Genomic DNA, 24583 nt, shown 5'->3' with positions numbered 1-24583 from the left:
GGCTAATGGCGGCATACAGGCTTCCTCCTACACCACCCCTGACTTTTAGCCTTATTATAGAGCTGGAGTCCTGAAAACAGCTTAGTATTGGCACAAAAATAGACAGGTAGACCAATGGAATTGAATTGAACACCCAGATATTAACCCATACATGTACGAACATCTGATCTTTGACAAAGAAGCTAAAACTATACAATGGATAAAAGAAAGCATCTTCAACAAATGGTGCTGGCATAACTGCATGCTGACATGTAGAAGAATGCGGATACGTCCTTGTCTATCACCATGCACAAAACTCAAGTCCAAATGGATCAAAGACCTCCACATAAATCCAGTCACACTGAACCTCTTATATGAGAAAGTGGGTGGTACTCTTCAATGAATTGGTACAGGAGACTGCTTCCATAACCTAACACCAGTAGCACAGACACTGAGGTCAACAATTAATACATGGGATATCCTGAAACTGAGAAGCTTCTGTAAGGCAAAGGACACAGTCAAGAAGACAAAAAGGCAGCCCACAGAATGGGAAGAGATATTCACTAACTCCACATCTGACAGAGGGCTGATCTCCAAAATCTACAAAGAGCTCAAGAAGCAAGTCTCCAAAACACCAAAGGATCCAATTAAAAGGTGGGGTACAGAACTAAATAGAGAATTCTCAATAGAGGAGTCGAAAATGGCTGAGAGGCACTTGAGAAAGCCCTAGTCATCAGGGAAATTCAAGTCAAAACAACTCTGAAATACCATCTTACTCCTGTCAGAATGGCTAAAATCAAAAACACCAACGACAGTTTATACTGGAGAGGTTGTGGAGAAAGGGGAACACTCCTCCACTGCTGGTGGGAGTGCAAACTCATACAGCCACTTTGGAAATCAGTGTGGAGATTCCTCAGGTAAATGGGAATCACAAGACCCAGCAACTCCATTCTTAGGCATATATCCAAAAGATGCCCATTCATACAATAAGGATGTCTGTTTCACTATGTTCATAGCAGCATTATTTGTAATAGCCAGAACTTGGAAGCAACCTAGATGCCCCTCAACTGAAGAGTGGATAGAGAAAATATGGTACATTTACACAATGGAGTACTATTCAGCAGAAAAAAACAATGGAATCCTGAGATTCACAGGCAAATGGATGACACTAGAAGAAACCATCCTGAGTGAGGTAATGCAGTCACAAAAAATAGAAACATGGCATGTACTCTCTCATATATGGATTTTAGACATAGATCTTGGGAGTGCCAGCCTACAATCCCAGGGCCAGAGGATCTGGGAAACAGTACCTTCATCCAATGACTAATGGAAGCAGAGGCAGACTCCCACAGCTAAACACTGAGCTGAACTCAAGGAACCCAGTGACAGAGAGGGAGGACTGATGAGCAAAGGGGTTAAGACTGGGCTGGTTTAACCCCCAGAAACAGCTGACCTGACAAGGGGTATCTCTTGAATCCCAGACTAGTGGCTGAGGACCCAGCATGGGACTGATCAAGACCCCCTGAATGTGGGTGTCAGTGAGGAGGCCTAGGCCATCTATGGGGCCTTGGGTAGTAGATCAGTATTCATTCTTGCCATACAAGTGGATTTTGGGTGCTCATCCCACAATGAGAGATGCATTCTCACCCTGAGCTCTTAGGGGAGGGTCTAGGCTTTGCCCTGAATGAAAGGACAGACTGTGGACACACCCATGGAGGGCCTCACCCTCCCTGGGGAAAGGAGGGGGTGTTGGGGGTGTTGGTGGGAGGGTGTGGGAGGAGGGGAGGGAAAGGGAGAGGGACCTGGGATTGACATGCGAAACAACCTTTTCTAATTTAAATTTAAATAAATAAAAGATGGGAAATACATATGGCATCAGGATTCTGGTGCTTTGTTGAATTTGCATGTTTTGAATGTTGATGAGCTGCTAAGAGACACTGATTATGGAAAGGGCTGTTGAATTAAACCAGCCTATAGACATTAGAAATGCATTGGCTTCCGGATGGATGTGAAGAACTATGTTGTGTTGGCAGGGAGATTATGCCTTTGTTTCTGCAGGAAATGAAATTCTATGGATTACTTCAAAGTTGATATTATATTTGACCGAGGAGACCTCCTGAGGATATTGGCTACAGATAGGAGGAAGGAAGACAGAAAAGACAGGTGATAAGTATGCTGATCTCTTCACATGGGAACAGCTGCGAGACTGGATGAGACATGATAAATCTTGTTTGCTGGAGAGTTCTCACGATTTAGGATTACACGGCATCCTTTCATTTGGCATGGAAAGAGATTTATATTACAGTTTTGTTATACAGTCCAAACAAACTTGTAAAGTTAACAGATGCCTTTTACCTTATGAAACATAAAACAAAAAAAAATCGTTGCTGACTTTGCACACCACACAGTCCATACTTGTGCTAGTGCAGATATATATGTTCCCTTTAAAAGTTTGCGTGTTGCCAGGTGGTGGTGACACATGCCTTTAATGCCAGCACTCAGGGAAGCAGAGACAGGTGGATCTCTGTGAATTTGAGGCCAGCCTTGTCTGCATAGTGAGTGTCAGGACAGCCAAACCTAAACAAACTTTGTTTCAAAACACTGTATAGGCTAGCATTATTAATATCAATTGGACAATACATCTAAGGAGGAGCTACTTCTTTGACAACGCTCAGATAAAAATACCCAGTAAATTTGGGATGTATTCCCAAGATACTCACACATGCTAAACACTTGTAGTGGGGACTTCCCCGTAGCAGCTAGGAAAAGAATGCAATAGCACATGTGAAGTTACAGTCTGCAGCAAAAGGTATTCCTGGGTCTGTAAGCTCACAGCCTTGCTTAAATCAGATTGCTCCATCAGAGAATTTGTTTCTGGTGTGTTGACACCTTGAATATTAATTGCTAACTGTTGTTTTTATGCAACTATTGTCAGCAACACCCAGCTAAGAAATTTTAGTTTGTAAAATTAAATGACAGAAATGCAGCCTCATTAAATATAGGAAGTATAAATAAGAAATTCAAGGCAATCAAGTACCCAGGGAATACTTTCATCCTGTCTCTATCTAAGTTACGTTTTCTAGAATCTGTTTTCTTTCTCTGAAGACTGGCTTTCTAAAGCTAATCTTTATATATTTTTCCTAGAGGTGAGCCAATTCCAGATTCCCAGGAGACTATCATCAGGTTGCTCATTGTTGGTCAGACATTTACTTGTGTGCCAACAAAATATGCAGGCAAAGGAACACTGGGGGAGTAGGATAGGACTCTATGTGCAGACCAGCCTTTCTGTCTATGGGGCAATAGCATGCCCTACTGAGTGAAGAAGGGTGAGGGTAGGGCAGAGTGACAGATAAGGAAAGTTCAACAATAAAGAGAGAAGCTGTAGCTGTGGGAGATGGCATGGACAATACCATCCTCTCTACATTTTATTCATCATCTAAACATTGACTCTGTGTAAAGTGCATAGAGGAGTTGTGATCAGATTCCTAGGAGCCATGTAAAACTCCACTTTGTAGTGGGAACATGTAGTCCAGTGTTAGTATGGAGAGATGGACTCAGATTCAGGGGAATCCCCAGAGACATTTCTGCCCTACAAAATATCAAGAAAGATACCCTGATTCAAAGAAGGTGGAGGTCATAGATTGATGCCTAGGGTTGTCCACATACAGCCATACTATGTGACACCTGCCTACCTGAACTAATGGAGTATTTTTTAAAAAAAGATTTTGTGATTTATTTTTTGCAAAAGCATCATCTTAAAATTTAGAATTTTAAATTGTGCTTTCATTAGTCCAAAGTGAAATAATATTACTATGGGCATAATTTTGACAATTAATTCTTCTAATGTGTATCCATAGCTTAGGCCATTCTCACAGGGGTAAGATGATATTTCAAAGTAGGATTAGTTTGGATTTCCCTGATATCTACGGACTTTGAACATTTGTAAGTATTTCTCAGCCATTTGTGTTTCATTTTTTGAGAACTCAGTTTTTCAATTGTTATTTTAGACCATTTACACTTAACATAGTTGCTTATTTGGTTCTATTGAAATCTACCATCTTGCAAATGGAAAAAAGTTTTACTTGTTGGTTACCTCCAGATTCACTATTTCCTACTTTTCTGTCTTCATCTTATGTTAATTACTTTTGTGATTCTGCTTGACCTCTACTATAGGGACATTATTATGTCTTAATTTTTTCAGTGTTTAACTATACATTTTAACTAATTGACACTTACTCTTATTTCTTTTATTTTATAATTTATTTATTTATTTATTTAGATTTATTTATTTATCACATATACACCAGATTGAATTGTAGATGGTTGTCAGCCACCATGTGGTTGCTGGGAATTGAACTCAGGACCTCTGGAAGAGCAGTCAGTGCTGTTAGCCTCTGAGCCATCCCTCCAGCCCCCTATAATTTATTTTTTAAAGCAAACTTTCCTCATTTTACATACCAATCCCCGTTACCACTCCCTTCCCTTATCCACTCACCTCACCTTCCCTCCATCCCACCCACCCCCTATCCACTCCGCAGAGAGGGTAAGGCTTCTGATGGGGAGTCAACAAATTTTGGCACGTCACTTTGAGGCATGTTCAAGCTCCCCTCCATATCTGGGCTGAGCAAAGTATCCTTCTAAAGAGAATGGGCTCCAGAAAGCCAGTTCAAGAAGTAGGAATAAATTCTAGTACCATCGCCAGCGGCCCCCAGAGATGGTCCAAACAACACAACTGTCATCCACATTCAGAGTGCCTATTATGGTCCTATGTAGGTTCCCCTGCAGTAAGTCCAGAGTCAGTGAACTTCCAGTAGCTCAGGTCAACTGTTTCTGTGGGTATTCACATTATGGTCTTGACCTTATGTCATATTATCACTCCTCCCTATCTTCAGCTGGACTCTGGGAGCTCCACCAAGTGCTTAGCTGTGGATCTCTGCATCTGCTTCCATTAGTTGCTGGATGAAGGTTCTATGATGACAATTAAGGTAGTCATCAATCTGATTAGAGGGGAAGGCCAGTTCAGTCACCCTCTCCACTATTGCTTACAGTCTTAGCTGGGGTCATCTATATCCATTCCTGGGAATTTCCCTAGTGCCAGGTTTCTCACTAGCCCATAATGGCTCCCTCTATCAATATATCTCCTTCCTTGCTCCCCGACCCTGTCCTTTCCCCATCTGGACCATCCTGTTCTCTCATGTTCTACTCCCCTTTCCCCCTTCTTGTCCCCTCTCCTTTTCTTCCCCTCTCCACACTCCCAGTTTTCTCAGGAGATCTTGTCTATTTCTCCATCACAGGGGGATTCATGTATGCCTCTCTTAGGGTTCTCCTTGTTACCTAGCTTCTCTGGGGTCATGCACTATATAGTCTGGTTATCCTTTACTTTATGTCTAGTACCCATTTATGAGTGAGTAAATACCATGTTTGTCTTTCTGGGTCTGGGTTACCTGACTCAGGATGTTTTTTTATAGTTCCATCCATTTGCCTGCAAATTTTATGATATCATTGTATTTTACTACTGAGTCATACTCCATTGTGTGAATGTACCACATTTTCTTTATCCATTCTTCAATTGAGGGGCATCTAGATAGTTTCCAGGTTCTGCCTACTACAAATAATTCTGCTTTGAACATAGTGAAACAAATGTCCTTGTTGACTGTGCAGCCTTTGGGTATATGCCCAAGAGAGATATGACTGGTTATTGAGGAAAATTGATTCCCAATTTTCTGAGGAACCACCATACTGATTTCCAAAGTTGCTATACAAGTTTGTAGCTCACCACCAATGGAGGAGTGTTCCCCATATTCCATGTCCTCTCCAGCATAAGCTATCAGTGGTATTTTTGATATTAGCTATTTTGACTGGTATCTGAGACTCATTTTGATTTGCATTTCCCTGATGGCTAAGGATGTTGAGCAATAGATTAAGGTTTTTATTTTGGCTATTTGAGATTCTTATGTTGCGAATTCTCTGTTTAGATCTGTAACCAATTTTTAATTACATTATTTGGCATTTTGATGTCAGGTTTCTTGAGTTCCTTATGCATTTTGGAGATCAGTGCTCTGTCCGATCTTTACAATACATTTCAGTGAGTTTATGCTTAGTGGAACATTACCCCTTATTATTTTATTTTATTGAAACTGGGTCTAACTATGTGGATCTCACAGGCCTGGAATTTGACTTCAAAAACAAAGAGATTTTCCTGCCTCTGCCTCCAAAGTGCTGGGGTTAAATACATGTGCCAAACATGCTGGCAATATTTTGTTTTTAAAACAGCTTTACTGAATGATTGTACAATACTTTTTCAGTTCAAATTTAGAACATTTCATCACTAAAGGCAGAAACTCTATGAACTTTTGTAGTCATCACCAAGCCTTCTCTCCTCAGTACCTATCATCCCTCCCAAGCACCTAACCCTATCAAACTCCCTTTATTTCTGTCTGTGTGTATCTTCGTGTTCTGCCACTTTCCATTCTCCCATCTAAGTATATCTATGTCTCCAGACTAATATCATCCCATCTCTCTCTAGCACCTAACCACCCAAACTCTGGGAACCACCTTCACGTCTGTCCTTTAAAAGCAGTTTCTTTACATTCTCCATGTGAATAAGACAATTCTGGTATTTGACATTCTATGCCTGGGTTATTTCACCTAATATAATGAATGTTTTCCAGACTCATCCCTGTTGTCTCAAATAACAAGATTTCACAGTATTCATATGGGTGTGTATATATTCTATATTTCCATTAATCATTTCAACAAAAATGGATATTTTGAATGTGAATAGTACTACAAAAAGTAAGACAGAGGCAGCCAGGCATCTCCTTGACACATTGTTTCCACTTCTTTTGACTATAAACCCAGTGGTAGGATTGCTGGATTATTTTTAACATTTTGTGACATCTTCATTCTGTTTTTCCTGCTGGCTATATTGATTTACATGCCCATAACAGTGTTGAAGTGCTATTAGTTCCCAACATCCTTACCAGCACTTATTATCTTTTGCCTTTTTGATCATGGTCATTCTACCAGGCATTGTAGATATTGTGCCATTGTTTCAAAACACATTCCCAAAGGCAACCAGTGATGTTATATAAACCAGCTGGCCATTTCCATGTCTTCTTTTGAGAACTGCCCATTTTAAACTCTGCTGCTTGCTTTCTTGTTATTGAACTATCCTTGGATCTCTGGGATGAATCCCAAGAGGGTGATCTTCTTAATGTGCTAGTGATTTATGTTTTCTAGCATTTTAAGGATTTATTTATTCTTATTTTATGTGTGTTTTGTCTATGCATATGCATGTGCATCATGTGTGTAAGAGCTCACAGGGGCCAGAACACGGTGTTTGAAGCCCTGGAACAGGAGTTAAAGGCGGTTGTGTTGGCCATGTGGTTGCTGGGAACTGAACCTGGATCCATTAGAAGAGCAGCAAATGCCCTTAACCACTGAGTGATCTCTACAGCTCCCAGTGTTCTAGTATTTGTTTGGGATATTTTACCTAAAGGTTCATCAGGGATGTTTCCTTGGTGTTTTCTCTTTATGGTCTGCCTGTATCTGCTTTGGTATCAGGGAAATACTGACCTTGTAGAATGTGTTTAGAAGTATTCTTTCTGCTTCATTTATGGGCACTAGTTTGACAAGAAATTCTGGTAATTTTTCTTTACACATTTGGTCAAATTCAGCATTGCCATCTTCAAAATCTGTACTTTTCTTTGTCAAGTATTTTGAAGTGATATTATAGTGTTTCACCAAAGGGTTATGGTTTTCTTTTCCCTCATTGTAGCTATAGGAGAGAAATTGCATTCTGGATTTATTAGCATTAAGTTACATTGCTGTGAAGGATTACCAGTCTACAACCCATCCCTCTAGATAAGCTGGGAAAGAAGGGGGACCATTAATGGTCCCCTGGAGAAGGGGAAAGGGACAAGATATCCTGCGCAAATTGGTAGCATGGGGTGAGGGAAGAGGGAAGACACAAGGGACCAGGAAGATTGAGTCAGAGGAAGAATAGAGTAAAACAAGAAAAGAGATATCTTAATAGAATGAGCCATTATAGGTTTAAAGAGAAATCTGGCACCAGGGAAATGTCCAGAGATATACAAGGATGACCCCAATTAAGAATTTAAGCAACAGTGAAGAGACTGTCCTAAATGTCCTTCCCCTATAGCAAGATTGATGACTTATATACCTTATATGCTATCCTAGAGCTTTCATCCAGTAGCTGATGGAAGCAGAAGCAGAGACCCACAGCTAAGCACTGAGCTGAATTCCTGGAATCCAGTTGCAGAGAGTGGGGAGTGATGAGGAAAGGGGTCAATACCAGGTTGGGGAAACCCACAAAAAAAGCTGAGCTGAACAAGGGGGAGCTCATGGACCACAGACTGACAGTTCAGAAACCAGCATAAAGACAGAACCAGGCCCCCTGAACATGGGTGTCAGTTAGGAGACCTAGGCAGTCTATGGGACATCTAGTAGTGGAATAGTATTTGTCACTAGTGTACAAACGGACATTGGGAGCCCATTCCCCTTAGAGGGATACTCTCTCAGCCTAGACACACAGGGGAGGGCCTAGGCCCTGCGTCAAATGATGTGACAGACTTTGATGATCCCCCATCGAAGGTCTTACCCTTTCTATGGAGCAGAAGAGGAATGGGATGGGGGTCAGTGTGGGGCATAGGAGGATAGGAGGGAGAGGGAACTGGGATTGAGATTTAAAAATATTTTAAAAAGTTACATTGCTGTGGTAGTAGAATCATTTCATAATCCTTTACCATTATCATCAGAAAATAAGTTTGCAGAAAATATGTGAAATTTGACACATAGATGTAGTCAAAATATTTGTAGAAAAGGTACACCTGTTGGTAGAATTCACATAGCTTCCATTTCATCAACATGGCATGTAAAATGTTGCTTATCTTTTATTTTTAGACATTGAATCTGTGGAAGAATGGATTATAAAGGTCACAATGCATGAAGGATTAAATATTTATAACAGTGAAGGGACCCTATTGGATCTTGTCCGAGGTAAATATCAGTGTATAAAGTAGAGTGGAATTCACATAGTCTTTGAACAAACTTTGATGACTACCATACAGTGCCAAATCCCAAATGGCCAGGACCACAGCCTGATGAAGCAAACAAGTATGCAGAAATAGGATTGGCCTGCTTGAGAATCTGAGAGGACCCCTTCTTGCTGAAGCACAGAAAATGATGGTATGGTTGGTGTCCCCTGAGTTTGGAAGGGCTGGTAGGGATTGTGGAAAAGGTGAGGGATTTTTAACTAGCTATAACAAAAAGACATTAACTGAGTGCATTGAGTAGGGAGGTGATACATTCTGATTTAAGCTTTAGAAAAGGTCCTACTGTTAGATGCTTGAAGAAGAATGGCCATGGCTAGCAGCTGTTGCATCACCATACCCAAGAGCTTCATGTGATCATCAGGCTGTGCAGTGCATGCCATGCAGAAATTGAGCAGGAGCAGCCCAAAGTACTTTGGAAGTAGAGCAGATGGGATTCCTGATGGCCAGGGTGAGGGAAGTGTGAGTGCCAAGGATGAATCCTGCTCTTCTTCTGGAGGAATCACAGTAGAGCAGTTAGAGAAGTTAGAGATAGGAGGGGTGTGATGATATATTATTTATGATTTAATAAAGCTTGCCTGAGGATATAAAAAGCAAAGCTAGCCCTAAGCCATAGATTCAGGCACTGGTGATACACGCCTTTAATCCCAGCAGCCACACTAGCTAGCCATAAAGCCAGGCAGTGGTGACTCACACCTTTAATCTCAGGATTCAAGAGACAAGCAGAGGGATCTCTCAGTTCAAGACCACACTGAAATACAATTAAATTGACGCAGTCCTAAAGAGAAACAGCTCACGCAAGAGTGATCTCAGCACCTGGGGTCACTTGCCTTTAATCTCAGCGCTAAGGAAGTATAAAAGCAAAAGGAAAAGGGCCTCATAAGAAGATTTATTCTTCAGTCACGTTGAGGAAAGGCAACACACTGAAGTATTTGTGGAGCTAGCTGGATCACCCTTTCAGCCTTAGGTAGAGGTAAGAACTACCGGCTTGGCTGCCCAATATCTGTCTCTGGGTTTTGATTATTCCTGCTAGGGAGGGGCAACACAAGGAAGTGGGAGTCAAGGAGAAAGTAAGGGTGTGGTGTTAGTCTTTATTCTCTACTAAACTCAAAAGAGAGGCTTAAAAATACTATCTGTGCTGCTTCATATCTAGTACAGACTGAAATAGATTCCAAGCATGCTTCTCAATCCTGTATTGTCCACATAAATTGTTTTTAATCACAGGTCAACAGTAACCTTCCCAATGGTCACTTTCCTCTCTTAATTGGCAGCTGTCAAACCTTAATCCCTCTCTATTTTTTTGTTTGTTTTTTTGCTTTCTCCAGAAACAGAATTGTTCTTTAATCAGAACAACTGAAGGGTCTCGGTGTCTCTGCAGGAGTGGAGACTGTGCAAGTGGCAGATGAGGGGTTAGGGACAAAAAGGGGAACTTTGGGAGAGTAAGTTTCCATAGGAAGTGAGGTTCCCAGTATGAAAAGTGATAATTACCAGCAAATGTTAGGTGTTGATCTCATCAGAAGCTTACCAAAGGTGTTTATCAGGCAAATCAACTTTCCTGGACAATTAATTTATCAGCTCATCTGAGGCATTTAGGTCACTAACACTTTTTAGTTCTTATGACTTAGAGTATCCGACCCCAAACAGCTTTTTCTGAAGGTCAGAGGCACGGTCAATCTAGGACAAATTAAACTTCCTTGTTCTCTAAGGTCAGATGGGAATGACCTGCAACCACGTGACAGCCCATGAGGGCGTTTCCTTACCTGAAGCTGTGTGAAGTCCTGTGCAACTTCCTGCTGAATTGCTGTCAATGTTTCTTTCCCCTTCTGGGACAGCAAAATAATCAAACAGACAGAAATTGAACTGCTTCTCTTGAATTACACAGAGTAGAGGAACAGGGGAGTTACCCAGGGTATTTGGGTCTAGACACAGTTGATTTTTCTGAAAGTTTGAGGAGAATTATCTGCATTATAGAATACAAACAGTTAAGAATTGATCATCACATATCTCTGTTGTTAGAGGTTCTATGAGTATTTTTTATATCGCACATTAGTATTCTTGCAACTTCCCTGGACTACCTTGTTCTTCTCTGCTACTTTTGTCTCTAATTTTTTCCAAAAGAGGAAAAATGCTTTCCTTTTTAATTTTTTCTTTTTCACCCTTTTTCATTTAAATTAGAAACAAGCTTCTTTTACGTGTCAATCCCAGTTCCCTCTCCTTCCCTTCCTCCCCTCCTCACTAACCCCCTATCCCATGCCCTTTCTGCTCCCTAGGGAGGGTGAGGCCTTCCATGGGGGATCTTCATTTCATTTGGAGCAGGGCCTAGACCCTCCCCTGTGTGGCTAGGCTGAGAGAGTCTCCCTCCTTGTGGATAGAGCACCCAAAGTCCATTCATATACTACAGATAAATACTGATCAACTACCAGAGGCCCCATAGATTAACCAGATCTCCACACTGACATCTTCGTTCAGGGGGTCTGGAACAGTCCTATCAGTCTGGGCTCCATGAGCAACCCCTTGTGCAGGTAAGCTGTTTCTGTGGATTTCTCCAGCCTGGTATTGACCCCTTTGCTCATCACTCCTCCCTCTCTAAACTGGATTCCAGAGTTCAGTTCAGTGTTAGCTGTGGCTGTCTGCCTCTGCTTCCATCATCCACTGGATGAAGGCTCTAGGATGGCATACAAGGTAGTCCTCAATCTCATTATCGGGGGAAGGGCATTTAAGGTAGCCCCTGAACTATTGCTTAGATTGTTAGTTGGGGTCAACTTTGTAGATCTCTGGATATTTTCCTAGTGCCAGATTTCTCTTTAAACCTGTAATGGCTCCCTCTATTATGGTATCTCTTTTCTTGCTCTCTTCTGTTCTTCTTCTGACTCAATCTTCTCGCTCTCTCCTGTCCTCATCTCCCCTCCTTTTTCTTCTAGCTCCCTCTCCCATCTCCACATCCTCCCAATTATCTTAGCGGATCTTGTTTCTTTCCCCTTCTCTGGGAAACCATGCATGTCTATCTTTCTTAGGGTTCTTCTTGTTTCCTAGCTTCTCTGGTAGTGTGGATTATAGGCTGGTACTCCTTTGTTCTATGTCTAAAATACATATATGAGTGAGAACATACCATTTTTGTCTTTTTGTGACTGGGTTACCTCAATTAGGGTAGTTTCTTCTAGTGCAATCCACTTACCTGTGAATTTCATGATTCCATTTTTTTCTGCTGAGTAGTACTCCATTGTGTAAATGTACCACATTTTCTCCATCTATTCTTCAGTAGTGGGGCATCTAGGTTGCTTCCAGATTATAGGTATTACAAATAATACTGCTATGAACATGGTTGAACAGATGTCCTTGTTGTATGAATGTGCTTCTTTTGGGTATATGCCTAAGAGTGGAATTACTGGGGCTTGCGGTAGACAGATTCCCATTTTCCTGAGAAACTGCCATACTGATTTCCAAAGTGGCTGTATGAGTTTGCACTCCCACCAGCAGTGAAGGAGTGTTTCCCTTTCTCCACATCCTCTCCAGCATAAACTGTCATTAGAATTTTTGATTTTAGCCATTCTGACAGAAGTGAGATTGTATCTCAGAGTTGTTTTGATTTGTATTTCCCTGATGGCTAAGGATGTTAAGCACTTTCTTATGTGTTTCTCAGCCATTTTCGACTCCTCTATTGAGAATTCTCTATTTAGTTCTGTAGCCTACTTTTTAATTGGATTATTTGGTGTTTTGGTGACTAGCTTCTTGAGTTCTTTGTATATTTTGGAGATCAGCCCTCTGTCAGATGTGCAGTTAGTGAATATCTTTTCCCATTCTGCGGACTGCCTTTTTGTCTTGTTGACTGTGTCCTTTGCCTTACAGAAGCTTTTTAGTTTCAGGAGGTCCCATTTGTTAATTGTCGATCTCAGTGTCTGTGCTACTGGCGTTATGTTCAGGAAACGGTCTCCTGTACCAACTCATTGAAGAGTATTTACCACTTTTCTCTTCTAAGAGTTTCAGTGTGGTTGGATTTATGTTGAGGTCTTTGATCCATTTGGACTTAAGTTTTGGGCAAGGTGATAGACATGGATCTATCTGTAGTCTTCTGCATGCCAATACCCAGTTATGCCAGCACCATTTGTTGAAGATGCTTTCTTTTTTCCATTGCCTACTTTTAGCTTCTTTGCAAAAATCAGGTGTTCCTAGGTGTGTGGGTTAATATCAGGGTTTTCAGTTCAATTCCATTGGTCTTCTTATCTACTTTAGTTTCAATACCAAGCTGTTTTCATGGCTACAGCTCTATAATAGAGCTTGAAGTCAGGGATGGTGAAGCACCCCTCCCCCATACATTCCTTTATTGAACAAGGTTGTTTTGGCTATCCTTGGTCTTTTGTTTTTCCATATAATTTGAGAATTGTTCTTTCAAGTTCTGTGAAGAATTGTGCTGTGATTTTGATGGGGATTGCACTGAATCTGTAGATTACGTTTGCCAAGATTGCCATTTTTACTATGTTGATCTTATCCATCCAAGAGCATGGGAGATCTTTCTATTGTCTGGTATCTTCTTTAATTTCTTTCTTTAAAGACTAAAATATTGCTATACAGGTCTTTCACTTGTTTGGTTACTGTTACACCACAGTATTGGATGTTTTTTTTTTGGTAATTGTAAAGGGTGATGTTTCTCTGATTTCTTTCTCAGCCCATTTATCATCTGTATATAATAGGGCTACTGATTTTTTTGAGTTAATCTTGTATCCTGCCACTTTGTTGAAGGTGTTTATCAGCTGTAGGAGTTTCCATGTAGAGTTTTTCGGGTCACTTATGTAAACTATCACATCATCTGCAAATACTGAACATTTGACTTCTTCTTTTCCAATTTGTATCCCCTTGATCTCCTTTTGTTGTCATATTTCTCTAACTAGAACTTCAAGTACAATATTGAAGAGATATGGAGAGAGGGAACAGCCTCGCCTTGTTCCTGATTTTAGAGGAATTGCCTTGAGTTTCTCTCCATTCAGTTTGATGTTGGTTGTTGGTTTGCTATATAATGCTTTTATTATGTGTAGGTATGTTCCTGTTATCCCGGATCTCTCCAAGACCTTTATCATGAAGGGGTGTTAGATTTTGTCAAAGACTTTTTCAGCATCTAGTGAGATGATCATGTGGATTTTCTTTCTCAGTTTGTTTATGTGGTGGATTACATTGAAGGATTTTCATATGTTCAACCATCCTTGTATTGCTGGGATGAAGCCTACTTGATCATGGTGGATGATTTTTCTGAAGTGTTCTTGGATTTGATTTGCCACTATTTTATCGAGTATTTTTACATCAATGTTCATAAGGAATATTGGTTTGTAGTTCTCTTTCTTAATTGTGTCTTTGTGTGACTTGGGTACCAAGGTTATTGAAGCCTTGTAAAAAGAGTTTGGGAATGACCCTTCTGCATCTATTGAGTGGAATACTTTGAGGAGAATTGGTATTAGCTGTTTTTTGAATTTCTGATAGAATTCTGTTCTGAGGTCATCTGGTCCTTGGCTTTTTTGGTTAGGAGGCTTTTGGTGACTGCCTCTATTTCATCAGGGGTTATAGGTATATTTAAATTGCTTATTTGTTCTTGATTTAATTTTGGTCAGTGATATCTATCCACAAAATTGCCCATTTCCTTTAAAAATTTGAATTTTGAGGAGTTCAGCTTTTCAAAGGATGAGCTGATGATTGTCTGGATTTCCTCACTGTCTGTCGTTATGTCCCCCTTTTCATTTCTGATTTTGTTAATTTGCATGTTCACTCTCTGCCATTTCGTAAGTTTGGATAAAGGTTTGTCTATCTTGTTGATTTTCCAGAAGAACCAACTCTTTGTTACATTGATTCTTTGTATTGGTTTCCTAGTTTCTACTTTATTGATTTCAGCCTTCAATTTTATTATTTTCTACTCCTCTGGGGTGAATTTGCTCCTTTTTGTTCTAGAGTTTTCAGTTGTGCTGTTAACTCTCTAGTGTGACTATTCTGTAGTTTCTTCATGTGGGCATTTAGTGCTATGAATTTTCCTCTTAGCACTGCCTTCAAAGTGCTAAGTAAGTTGTGTCTGTATTCTCATTGAATTTTTGGAAGTCTTTAATTTCTTATTTTATTTCTTTCTTGACCCAGGAATGGTGTAATTGTGCATTATTCAATTTCCATGAGTTTGTAGGGTTTCTGCAATTTGTGTTGTTGTTGAATTCTAACTTTAAAGCATGGTGGTCTGATAAGATACATGGAGTTATGCAGGGTCCTTTCTGCAGGTAGAGAGGGGGGAAGGGCCGGTCCAGCTGGTCTCTTCCCAGGGGCTGAGCGGGATGGTGAGTGTTGACTCAGACCCTCCCCCCATTAGTTACCGGGGAGAAAAACACACACACACTGAGTCTGTCGAAGCAGGATCTCAATTTATTCCAACAGGCAGGACTTATATAGGGCTGAGGTAGGGGATGGGAATCTTAGGATAGGGTAAGGTGACATAAGGAGTTAAGGGCCAATAGTATTCCACCAAGCAGGCAGGTAGCTAGGCAGGGGGCAATCTTGCATCAGGTCTGGCTGAGTCACCCCCCACGTGGAGGTTACAGATAAGACACAGAGGAGGTTACACTGGGCCTCACATCCAAGCCCTAAACTCAAGTCAGGCTCAGGAGCTTACACTGGGCCTGTCATCTGAGCCTTTCTTAGGCCCAACAGAGTTATTCCAATTTTTTTGTACCTGTTGAGGTTTGATATGTTGCTAAGTATGTGGTCAATTTTTGAGAAGGTTCCATGAGGCGCTGAGAGGAAGGTATATTCTATTGTGTTTGGTTGGAATGTTCTATAGGTGTCTGTTAAACCCAATTGGACCATAACTTCTATTAGTTCCTTTGTTTCTTTGTTAAGTTTTTATCTGGTGGTCCTGTCTAGTAATGACAGTGGGATACTGAAATCTCCCACTAAAAGTATATGAGGTTTTATGTGTGGTTAGAGTTTTAGTAATGTTGCTTTTATGAACGTGGAAGCCTTTGTATTTGGGGCATAGATGTTCAGAATTGAGACCTCATCTTAATGGATTTCTCCTGTGATAAGGGTGAAATAACCTCTTTAATCTCTTTTGATTGATTTTAGTTTAAAGTCTAATTTGTTAGATTTTAGGATTGCTACCCCTACTTGTGTCTTGGGTTAATTTGATTGGAAAAATCTAACCTTTTCCCAACCCTTAACTCTGAGGTTCCATCTGTCTTTGAAGTTGAGGTGCATTTTTTATATGCAGCAGAAGGATAGATTCTGTCTTCGTATGCATTCTGTTAGGTGTGTCTTTTTATGAGTGAGTTAAGACCATTAGTACTGAGGGATATTAATGACCATTGATTGTTCATTCTTGTTTGTTTTGTATTTGTTGTTGTTGGAATTATGTGTGGATTTCTACCCCTTTTTTCTTTTGGTTATTGGTAAAGTGGGATTCTCTATTGCTTATGTTTTTTGGTTGTAGTTAACTACCTTGGTTGGAGTTTTCCTTCCAGAATTTTTTTGGGGGCTGGATTACTAGATATGTATTGTTTAAATCTGGTTTTGTTGTGGAATACCTTGTTTTCTCCATCTATAGTGACTGAAAGCTTTGCTGGCTATAGTGGTCTGGGCTGACATCCATGGTTTCTTAGTGTTGGTAGAATATCTATCCAGAACCTTCTGTCTTTCATAGATTCCATGGATGAGTCAGGTGTAATTCTGATAGTTTTTCCTTTATATGTTACTTGACCTTTTTCCTTAGCTGTTGGTAATATTCTTTCTTTATTCTGTATGTTTGTTGTTTAGATTACTATGTGGCAAGGGGATTTTTTTGTGGTCTACTCTATTTAGTGTTCTGTAAGCTTCATGTGCTTTCTTTGGCATGTTTTTTTTTTAGGTTGGGAAAGTTTTCTTCTATGATTTTGTTGACTATATTTTCTGAACCTTTGATGTGGGTTTCTTCCCCTTCTTCTATCCTTGTTTTTCTTAGGTTTGGCCTTTTCACAGTGTCCCATATTTCTTGTATATTTTGTGTTAGGGATTTGTTGGACTTAAGATTTTCTTTGGTCCTAGTGTGTCTTCCACGTCTTGTACTCTGATCATTTACCCAGATTTTCTATTTCAAGAATTTCCTCCTTTTTGTGTCTCTATTTCAGTTTTCCAGTCTTGAATTGTTTCTTTCAACTGTTTGTTTTTTTCTTGGCTTTCTTTAAGAGAATCATTGATTTCTTTCATTTTTTTTTGTTTAGTTTTTCTTCCATTTCTTAAAGGGGCTTTCTCATATCCTCTCTGAGGGCCTCTATAATTTTCATGAAGTTGTTTTTAAGTTCATTCTCTTCTGTGCTGGGATGTTCAGGTCTTGCTGGTGTAGTCTTTAGACTCTGGTGGTGTCATATTGGTTTTCTATTGTTGAATGTATTCTTATATTGTCTCCTTCCCGTGGGTGCAGAAGGAGTCTTTTCCTCCCTTGGTGGGTACGGGACCAAGGTTCTCTTCTGGTGAAAGCAAGCAGGTCCAATACTCTGATTGCTCTCCTCTTCCTGTGGATGGAAGAGGGCATAGTGATGCTCAGGCCTGCACTGGTCCCCAGGAGAGCCCCACTTATTCTCTCATTTAATGGAATGTCTCAGAGAGGGAAGAAAGATACGGAGAAAAGCAGGGAACTTCTGAGTTAGAGTTTAGCCAAAACAAAATCAGGGGAATTTAAAAAACGCCCTGATTTTCCTTAGGAAGGTGATATGCAGTTTTTGATAGGCCAAAGATGGATTGTTTTTTCTATTAATCCTCTCCCAACTTCTGCTGTTTCCTAGATACCGTAGTTTCTTGTTCACTAATGATAGTCTATTTTCTCTATTTATACAGTTCATTACCTTTTTATTTACCTAGTTCTGCTTTGATGGGATTGCAAATAGGAGCAAAAGGAATGTGTGCTTTTGAGGCAGAAGCAGATCCTTAAATTACAGATTATCACTGTTCTGTGTTCTAGCTCTGTAATTCTAAGCACAATGTGACTATGTGTTTTCCATATATGGCTAAAGTAATATCTCTTATCCTAGATGTTCTTCAGCAGTATGACCTTTCCAGAGTATTATCAAGGGAATTTCATTCTTTCTCCTTTGCACAATGAAACAGGCCCATTTTAAGAAGCATGAAATCATATTACACCAAGGTATAAAGTTTTTATGGTTATGGGTGCTTTCCCAGTGTATATGTCTGTGCATCAGGTGTACGTCTGGTGTCCTAGGAGGTCAGAAGAGTATTGGATCTGCTGAAACTGGGGCTTCAGATGACACTGAGCTGCTTTGTGGGGGCTGAGAATCAAACCCAAGTCCCCTGAAAGAGCAGCCAGTTTTCTTTTTTTTTAAAAAACATTTTTAAAATTTAAATTAGAAACAAGCTTGCTTCACATGTCAATCCCAGCTCTCTCTTCCTCTTCTTCTCCCCGGCCCCCTTCAACACTCCCCAGTACCCCACTCTATCCCCACTCCACTCTCCAAGGAGGGTAAGGCCCTTCATGGGGGATCTGTAGAGTCTGTCATGTCATCAGGGCAGGGCCTAGGCCCTCCCCCACGTGTCCAGGCTGAGACAGCATCCCTCCACATGGAATGGGCTCCCAAAGTCCATCTGGATGCCAGTGTAAATGCTGATCTATTGCCCAAGGCCCCAAAGAATGCTGAGGCCTCCTTATTGACACCCATGTTCAGGGGGTCTGGATCAGTCCCATGATGGCCTCTCAGCTCAGTCTGGGGTCCATGAGCTCCCCCCTTGTTCAGGTCAGCTGTTACTGTGGGTTTCACCCACCAAGTCTTAACCCCTTTGCTCATCATTCCTCCTCTCTGCAACTGGGTTCCTGGAGTTCACTTCAGTGTTTAGCTGTGTGTGCATGCCTCTGCTTCCTTCAGCCACTGGATGAAGGTTATAGGATGGCATACAAGGAAGTAGATAATCACATTATTGGGACAGGGCATTTAAGGTAGCCTCTCCAATATTGGTTAGATTGCCAGTTGTTGTCATCCTTGTAGGCCTCTGGACATCTCTTTAGTGCCAGATCTCTCTTCAAACTTATAATGGCTCCTTCTATTATGGTATCTCTCATCCTGCTCTCCTCTATTCTTCCCCCGACTCACTCTTCCTGCTCCCCCATGTCCTCCTCTCCCTTTGTCTTCACCCCCTCTCTTTCTCCCAGATTCCTTCTCCCCACCCCACTCCCAATACCCTCAGAAGATTCTGTCCTATTCCCTTTCTTTGGGGTACCATGCATATCTCTCTTAGGGTCCTCATTGTTTCCCAGACTCTCTGGCTGTGGGATTGTAGGCTGGCACTCTCCTATTTCATGGCTAAAATCCATATATGAGTGAGTATATGCCATGCTTGTCTTTTTGTGACAGGGTTACCTCACTCAGGATGGTTTCTTCTAATGCCACCCATTTGCTTGGGAATTTCAACATTCCATTGTTTTTTTTTCTGTTGACTAGTACTCCATTGTGTAAATGTACCAAGTTGATGGACATCTAGGTTGCTTCCAGATTCTGGCTATTACAAATAATGCTGCTATGAACATAGTGGAACAAATGTCCTTGTTGTATGAATGTGCTTCTTTGGGGTATATGCCTAAGAGTGGAATTGCTGGGTCTTGTGGTAGACTGATTCCCATTTTCCTGAGGAATCTCCATACTGATTTCCAAAGTACAGGCAGTGTTCTTAACCATGAACTGTATTTCCAGCCTCAACTACATCCCCTACATGCCTTGGACATCAAATATTTCCTTTCCATAGTTTTCCAAAACCATTAATGAAAAATAATGTTGTTCCATTTTCAAGAGTACTGAGATGATGCAAATGCCTATATTTGTCTGCCATAGAGCCTATTCTTCAGTGGAATCTTGGAACTATACTGATAGAAGCAAAGGTCAAACAATTGCATCCACATGTGATAGATATGAAAGTGGCAAAGTGCCCCTGTGCCAATGATGTGGCATTACTTGGCTTAGTTTTGAACTCGACAGCTAATGGTAAGTTACAGTCTGAGTGCATGTTAGAAACTACTAGTGCTTTATAGTTGATAAGGATGGTTTTAACTGGAAATACACACTAAATGCATGCAGACAATAAAATTTATTGATTGTTACTCTACCTCTGCTACTTGCTAGTTTTATCTGCTTGGAGAGCTACTCCTTTGTTTTGGCCTTATGTCAGACAAATGGTGACTTAAAACTGGTCATCATGGTGTATTTATGCCTATAATCCCAGTTACTTGGAAGTCTGAAACAAAGCAGTTGAGTTTAAAAGGTTAACCTGAGCCACTTGTTAGACACATTTCAAAACCAATCAACAAAGTCAATCATGTAGTTGGTAGCTGTCTTTTTTGTCCTTTTCTTTTTTAATTTTTAAATTTAAATTAGAAACAAGGTTGCTTCACATGTCAATCCCAGGTCCCTCTCCCTTTCCCTTCCCTCCTCCCAGACCCTCCAATCAACTCTCCCAGTACCCCCTCATTTCTCCAGGGAGGGTGAGGCCCTCCATGAGGGTGTTCATAATCTGTCATTTCATTCAGGGCAGGGCCTAGACCCTCCCCCAAGAGTCCAGGGTGGGAGAGCATCTCTCATCGTTGGATAGACACCCAAAGTCCATTTGTATGCCAGGGATAAATACTGATCTACTACCCAAGGCCCCATAGATTGTCTAGGCCTCACCATAGATTGTCTAGGCCTCACCATAGATTGTCTAGGCCTCGCCATAGATTGTCTAGGCCTCACCAACACCCACCACAATCAGGGGGACTTGATTTGTCCCATGCTGGATTACCAGCCATAAGTCTGGCATCCAAGAGCTACCCCTTGTCAGGACAGCTGTTTCTGGGGGTTAAACCAGCCCAGTCTTAACCCCTTTGCCCATCAGTCCTCCCTCTCTGTCACTGGGTTCCTTGAGTTCAGCTCAGTGTTTAGTTGTGGGTGTCTGCCTCTGCTACCATCAGTCATTGGATGAAGGTTCTGTTTCCCAGATTCTCTGGCCCTGGGATTGTAGGCTGACAATCCCAAGATCTGTCTAAAATCCATATATGAGAGAGTACGTTGGTCTTTTTGTGACTGCGTTACCTCACCCAGGATAGTTTCTTCTAATGCCATCCATTTGCTTGGGAATTTCAGGATTCCATTGATTTTTTTTCTGCTGAATAGTACTCCATTGTGTAAATGTACCACATTTTCTCTACCCACTCTTCAGTTGAGGGACATCTAGATTGCTTCCAAGTTCTGGCTATTACAAATAATACTGCTATGAACATGGTTGAACAGATGTCCTTGTTGTATGAATGTGCATCTTTTGGATATATGCCTAAGAGTGGAATTGCTGGGTCTTGTGGTAGGCTGATCCCCATTTCCTGAGGAATCTCCATACTGATTTCCAAAGTGGCTGTATGAGTTGGCACTCTCACCAGCAGTGGAGGAGTATTCCCCTTTCTCCACAATCTCTCCAGCATAAACTGTCATTGGTGTTTTTGATTTTAGCCATTTTGACAGGAGTAAAATGGTATCTCAGAGTTGTTTTAATTTGCATTTCCCTAATGGCTAAGGATGTTGAACACTTTCTCAAGTTCCTCTCAGCCATTTTAGACTCCTCTATTGAGAATTCTCTATTTAGTTCTGTAGCCTATTTTTTAATTGGATCCTTTGGTGTTTTGGAGACTGGTAGAATTCTGCACTGAGGCCATCTGGACCTGGACTTTTTTTTTGACTGGGAGACTTTTGATGACTGCTTCTATTTCCTTAGGGGTTATAGGTCTATTTAAATTGCTTTTCTATTCTTGATTTAATTTTGGTAAGTGATATCTATCCAGAAAATTGTCCATTTCCTTTAAATTTTTGAATTTTGTGGAGTACAGGTTTTCAAAGTATGACCTGATGATTCTCTGAATTTCCTCAGTGTCCATTGTTATGTCCCCTTTTCATTTCTGATTTTGTTAATTTGCATGTTCACACTGCCATTTAGTAAGTTTGGATAAAGGTTTGCCTATCTTGGTGATTTTCTCAAAGAACCAATTCTTCGTTGCATTGATTCTTCGTATTGTTTTTCTAGTTTCTACTTTATTGATTTCAGCCCTCAGTTTGATTATTTCCTGGTGTCTATTCCTTCTGGGGGAGTTTGCTTCTTTGTGTTCTAGACCTTTCAGGTGTTCTGTTAATTCTCTAGTATAACTATTCTCCAGTTTCTTCATGTGGGCACTTAGTGCTATGAACTTCCGTCGTACCACTGCTTTTAAAGTGTCCCATAGGTTTGTGTCTTCATTATCATTGAATTTTAGGAAGCTTTTAATTTCTTTTTTATTTCTTCTTTGACCCAGGACTTGTGCAATTGTGCATTATTAAATTTCCATGAGTTTGTAGGGTTTCTGCAATTTGTGTTGTTGTTGAATTCTAATTTTAATGCATGGTGGTCTAAGAAGGTGCATGGAGTTATTAGAATTTTTTTGTATCTGTTGATGTTTGATATGTTGCCAAGTATGTGATCAATTTTTGAGAAGGTTCCATGTGGTACTGAGAAGAAGGTGTATTCTTTTTTATTTGGATGGAATGTTCTACAGATGTCTATTAATCCCATTTGGGTCATAACTTCTATTAGCCCTTTGCTTATTTGTTAAGTTTCTGTCTGGTATTCCTGTCTAGTGGTGAGAGTGGGATGTTGAAGTCTCCCACTATAACTGTGTGGGGCTTTATATGTGATTTGAGGTTTAGTAATGTTTCTTTTACGAATGTGGATGCCTTTGTATTTGGGGCATATATGTTCAGAATTGAAACTTCATCATGGTGGATTTTGCCTGTGATGAGTATATAATGACTTCCTTCATCTCTTTTGATTGATTTTATTTTAAAGTCTAATTTGTTAGATATTAGGATTGCTACCCCTGCTTATTTCTTGGGTCCATTTGATTGGAAAATCTTTCCCCAACCTTTAACTCTCAGGTAATGTCTGTCTTTGAGGGTGAGGTGTGTTTCTTGTATGCAGCAGAAGGATGGGTTCTGTCTTCGAATCCATTCTGTTAGACTGTGTCTTTTTATGGGTGAGTTAAAACCATTAATATTGAGGGATATTAATGGCCATTGATTGCTCATTCTTCTTTGATTTGGAATGATTGTTGTTGTTGGAATTATGTGTGGAATTCCACACCTTTTTTCTTTTGGCTGTTGGTAAGGTGAGATTATCTAATGCCTATGTTTTTCTGGTTGTAGTTAACTTCCTTGGGTCGTAGTTTTCCTTCCAGAACTTTCTGTAGGGATGGGTTTGTGCATATGTATTGCTTGAATTTAGTTTTGTCATGGAATATCTTTTCTCCATCTATAGTGATTGAAAGCTTTCCTGGGTATAATATTCTGGGCTCGCATCCGTGGTCTCTTATTGTTGGTAGAATATCTATCCAGGACCTTCTGGCTTTCAGAGTTTCCATGGAGAAGTCAGGTGTAATTCTGATAGGTCTACCCTCTGTGTTTTAATTTTGTGGCATCTTTCCAGAGATGGTTTATTGCTTCCAGTCTATCTTTTTCTTTCTGCTATATGCAAATCAGGGTTGTTATTTCTGGCACACTACCTTATTTAATTATTACATATGTATTTTTCAATTATTGTTACATATAATTGTGTATGGAGGAAAAGTAGCTGTATTAGACACTCACTTGTCATACTTGTGGCATCAAGTATGATCCTACCTATATAAGAGCATTGAAGATCTTTCCATTTTCTGGTGTCTTCTTTAATTTCTTTCTTTAAAGACTCAAAGTTCTTCCAATACAGGTCTTTTTCTTGTTTGGTTAGCATTACCCCAAGGTATTTTATGTTGTTTGTGGTTATTGTAAAGGGTAATGTTTCTCTCCCAGCCCTCTTATCATCTGTATATAGTAGGGCTACTGATTTTCTTGAGTTGATCTTGTATTCTGCCACTTTGCTGATGGTATTTATCAGCTGTAGGTGTCCCATGATAGAGTTTTTAGGGTCACTTATGTAAACTATCATATCATCTGCAAATAGTGAAAGTTTGACCTCTTCCTTTCCAATTTGTTTCCCCTTGATCTCCTTTTGTTGTCTTACTGCTCTAGCTAGAACTTCAAGTACAATATTGAAGATTTATGGTTAGTGGACAGCCTTGTCTTGTTCCTGATTTTAGAGGAAACCTGTTGAAGTTCTGTTCATTTAGTTAGATGTTGGCTGTTGGTTTGTTGTATAATAGCTTTTATTATGTTTAGGTATGTTCCTGTTATCCCAGATTTCCCCGAGACCATTATCATGAAGGGATATTGGATTTTATCAAAGGCATTTTCAGCATCTAGTGAGATGTTCATGTGATTTTTCTTTCTCAGCTTGTTTATATGGTGGATTACATTGATGGATGTTCATATGTTGAACCATCCCTGCATCCCTGGGATGAAACCTTATTTGATCATGCTGGATGAATTTTCTGATTTTTTTTGGATTCAATTTGCCAGTATTTTATTGAGTATTTATGCATCAATGTTCATAAGGGATATTGGTCTTGAAGTTCTCTTTCTTAGTTGTGTCTTTGTGTGGCTTGGGTA

General features: G+C 40.3%; 1 protein-coding gene across 1 annotated transcript in view; it reads left to right on the top strand.

The window, feature by feature from the left end:
* The window catches only part of LOC101840898 (cation channel sperm-associated protein subunit beta), a 177062-nt gene that overhangs the window by 50498 nt on the left and 101981 nt on the right, over positions 1 to 24583 (top strand). Inside the window, exons 6-7 of the mRNA XM_040742620.1 lie at positions 8905 to 9000; positions 19883 to 20032. Of these exons, the coding sequence (XP_040598554.1) occupies positions 8905 to 9000; positions 19883 to 20032 (246 nt within the window). The remainder of the gene's footprint in view (positions 1 to 8904; positions 9001 to 19882; positions 20033 to 24583) is intronic.

The sequence above is a fragment of the Mesocricetus auratus genome, unplaced genomic scaffold (genome assembly GCF_017639785.1).
Source record: "Mesocricetus auratus isolate SY011 unplaced genomic scaffold, BCM_Maur_2.0 Super-Scaffold_15014, whole genome shotgun sequence".
In the NCBI taxonomy this organism is placed as follows: Eukaryota; Metazoa; Chordata; class Mammalia; order Rodentia; family Cricetidae; genus Mesocricetus; species Mesocricetus auratus.
Note: the sequence above shows the minus strand (reverse complement) of the source record. Positions and strands in the feature narration are given on the sequence as shown.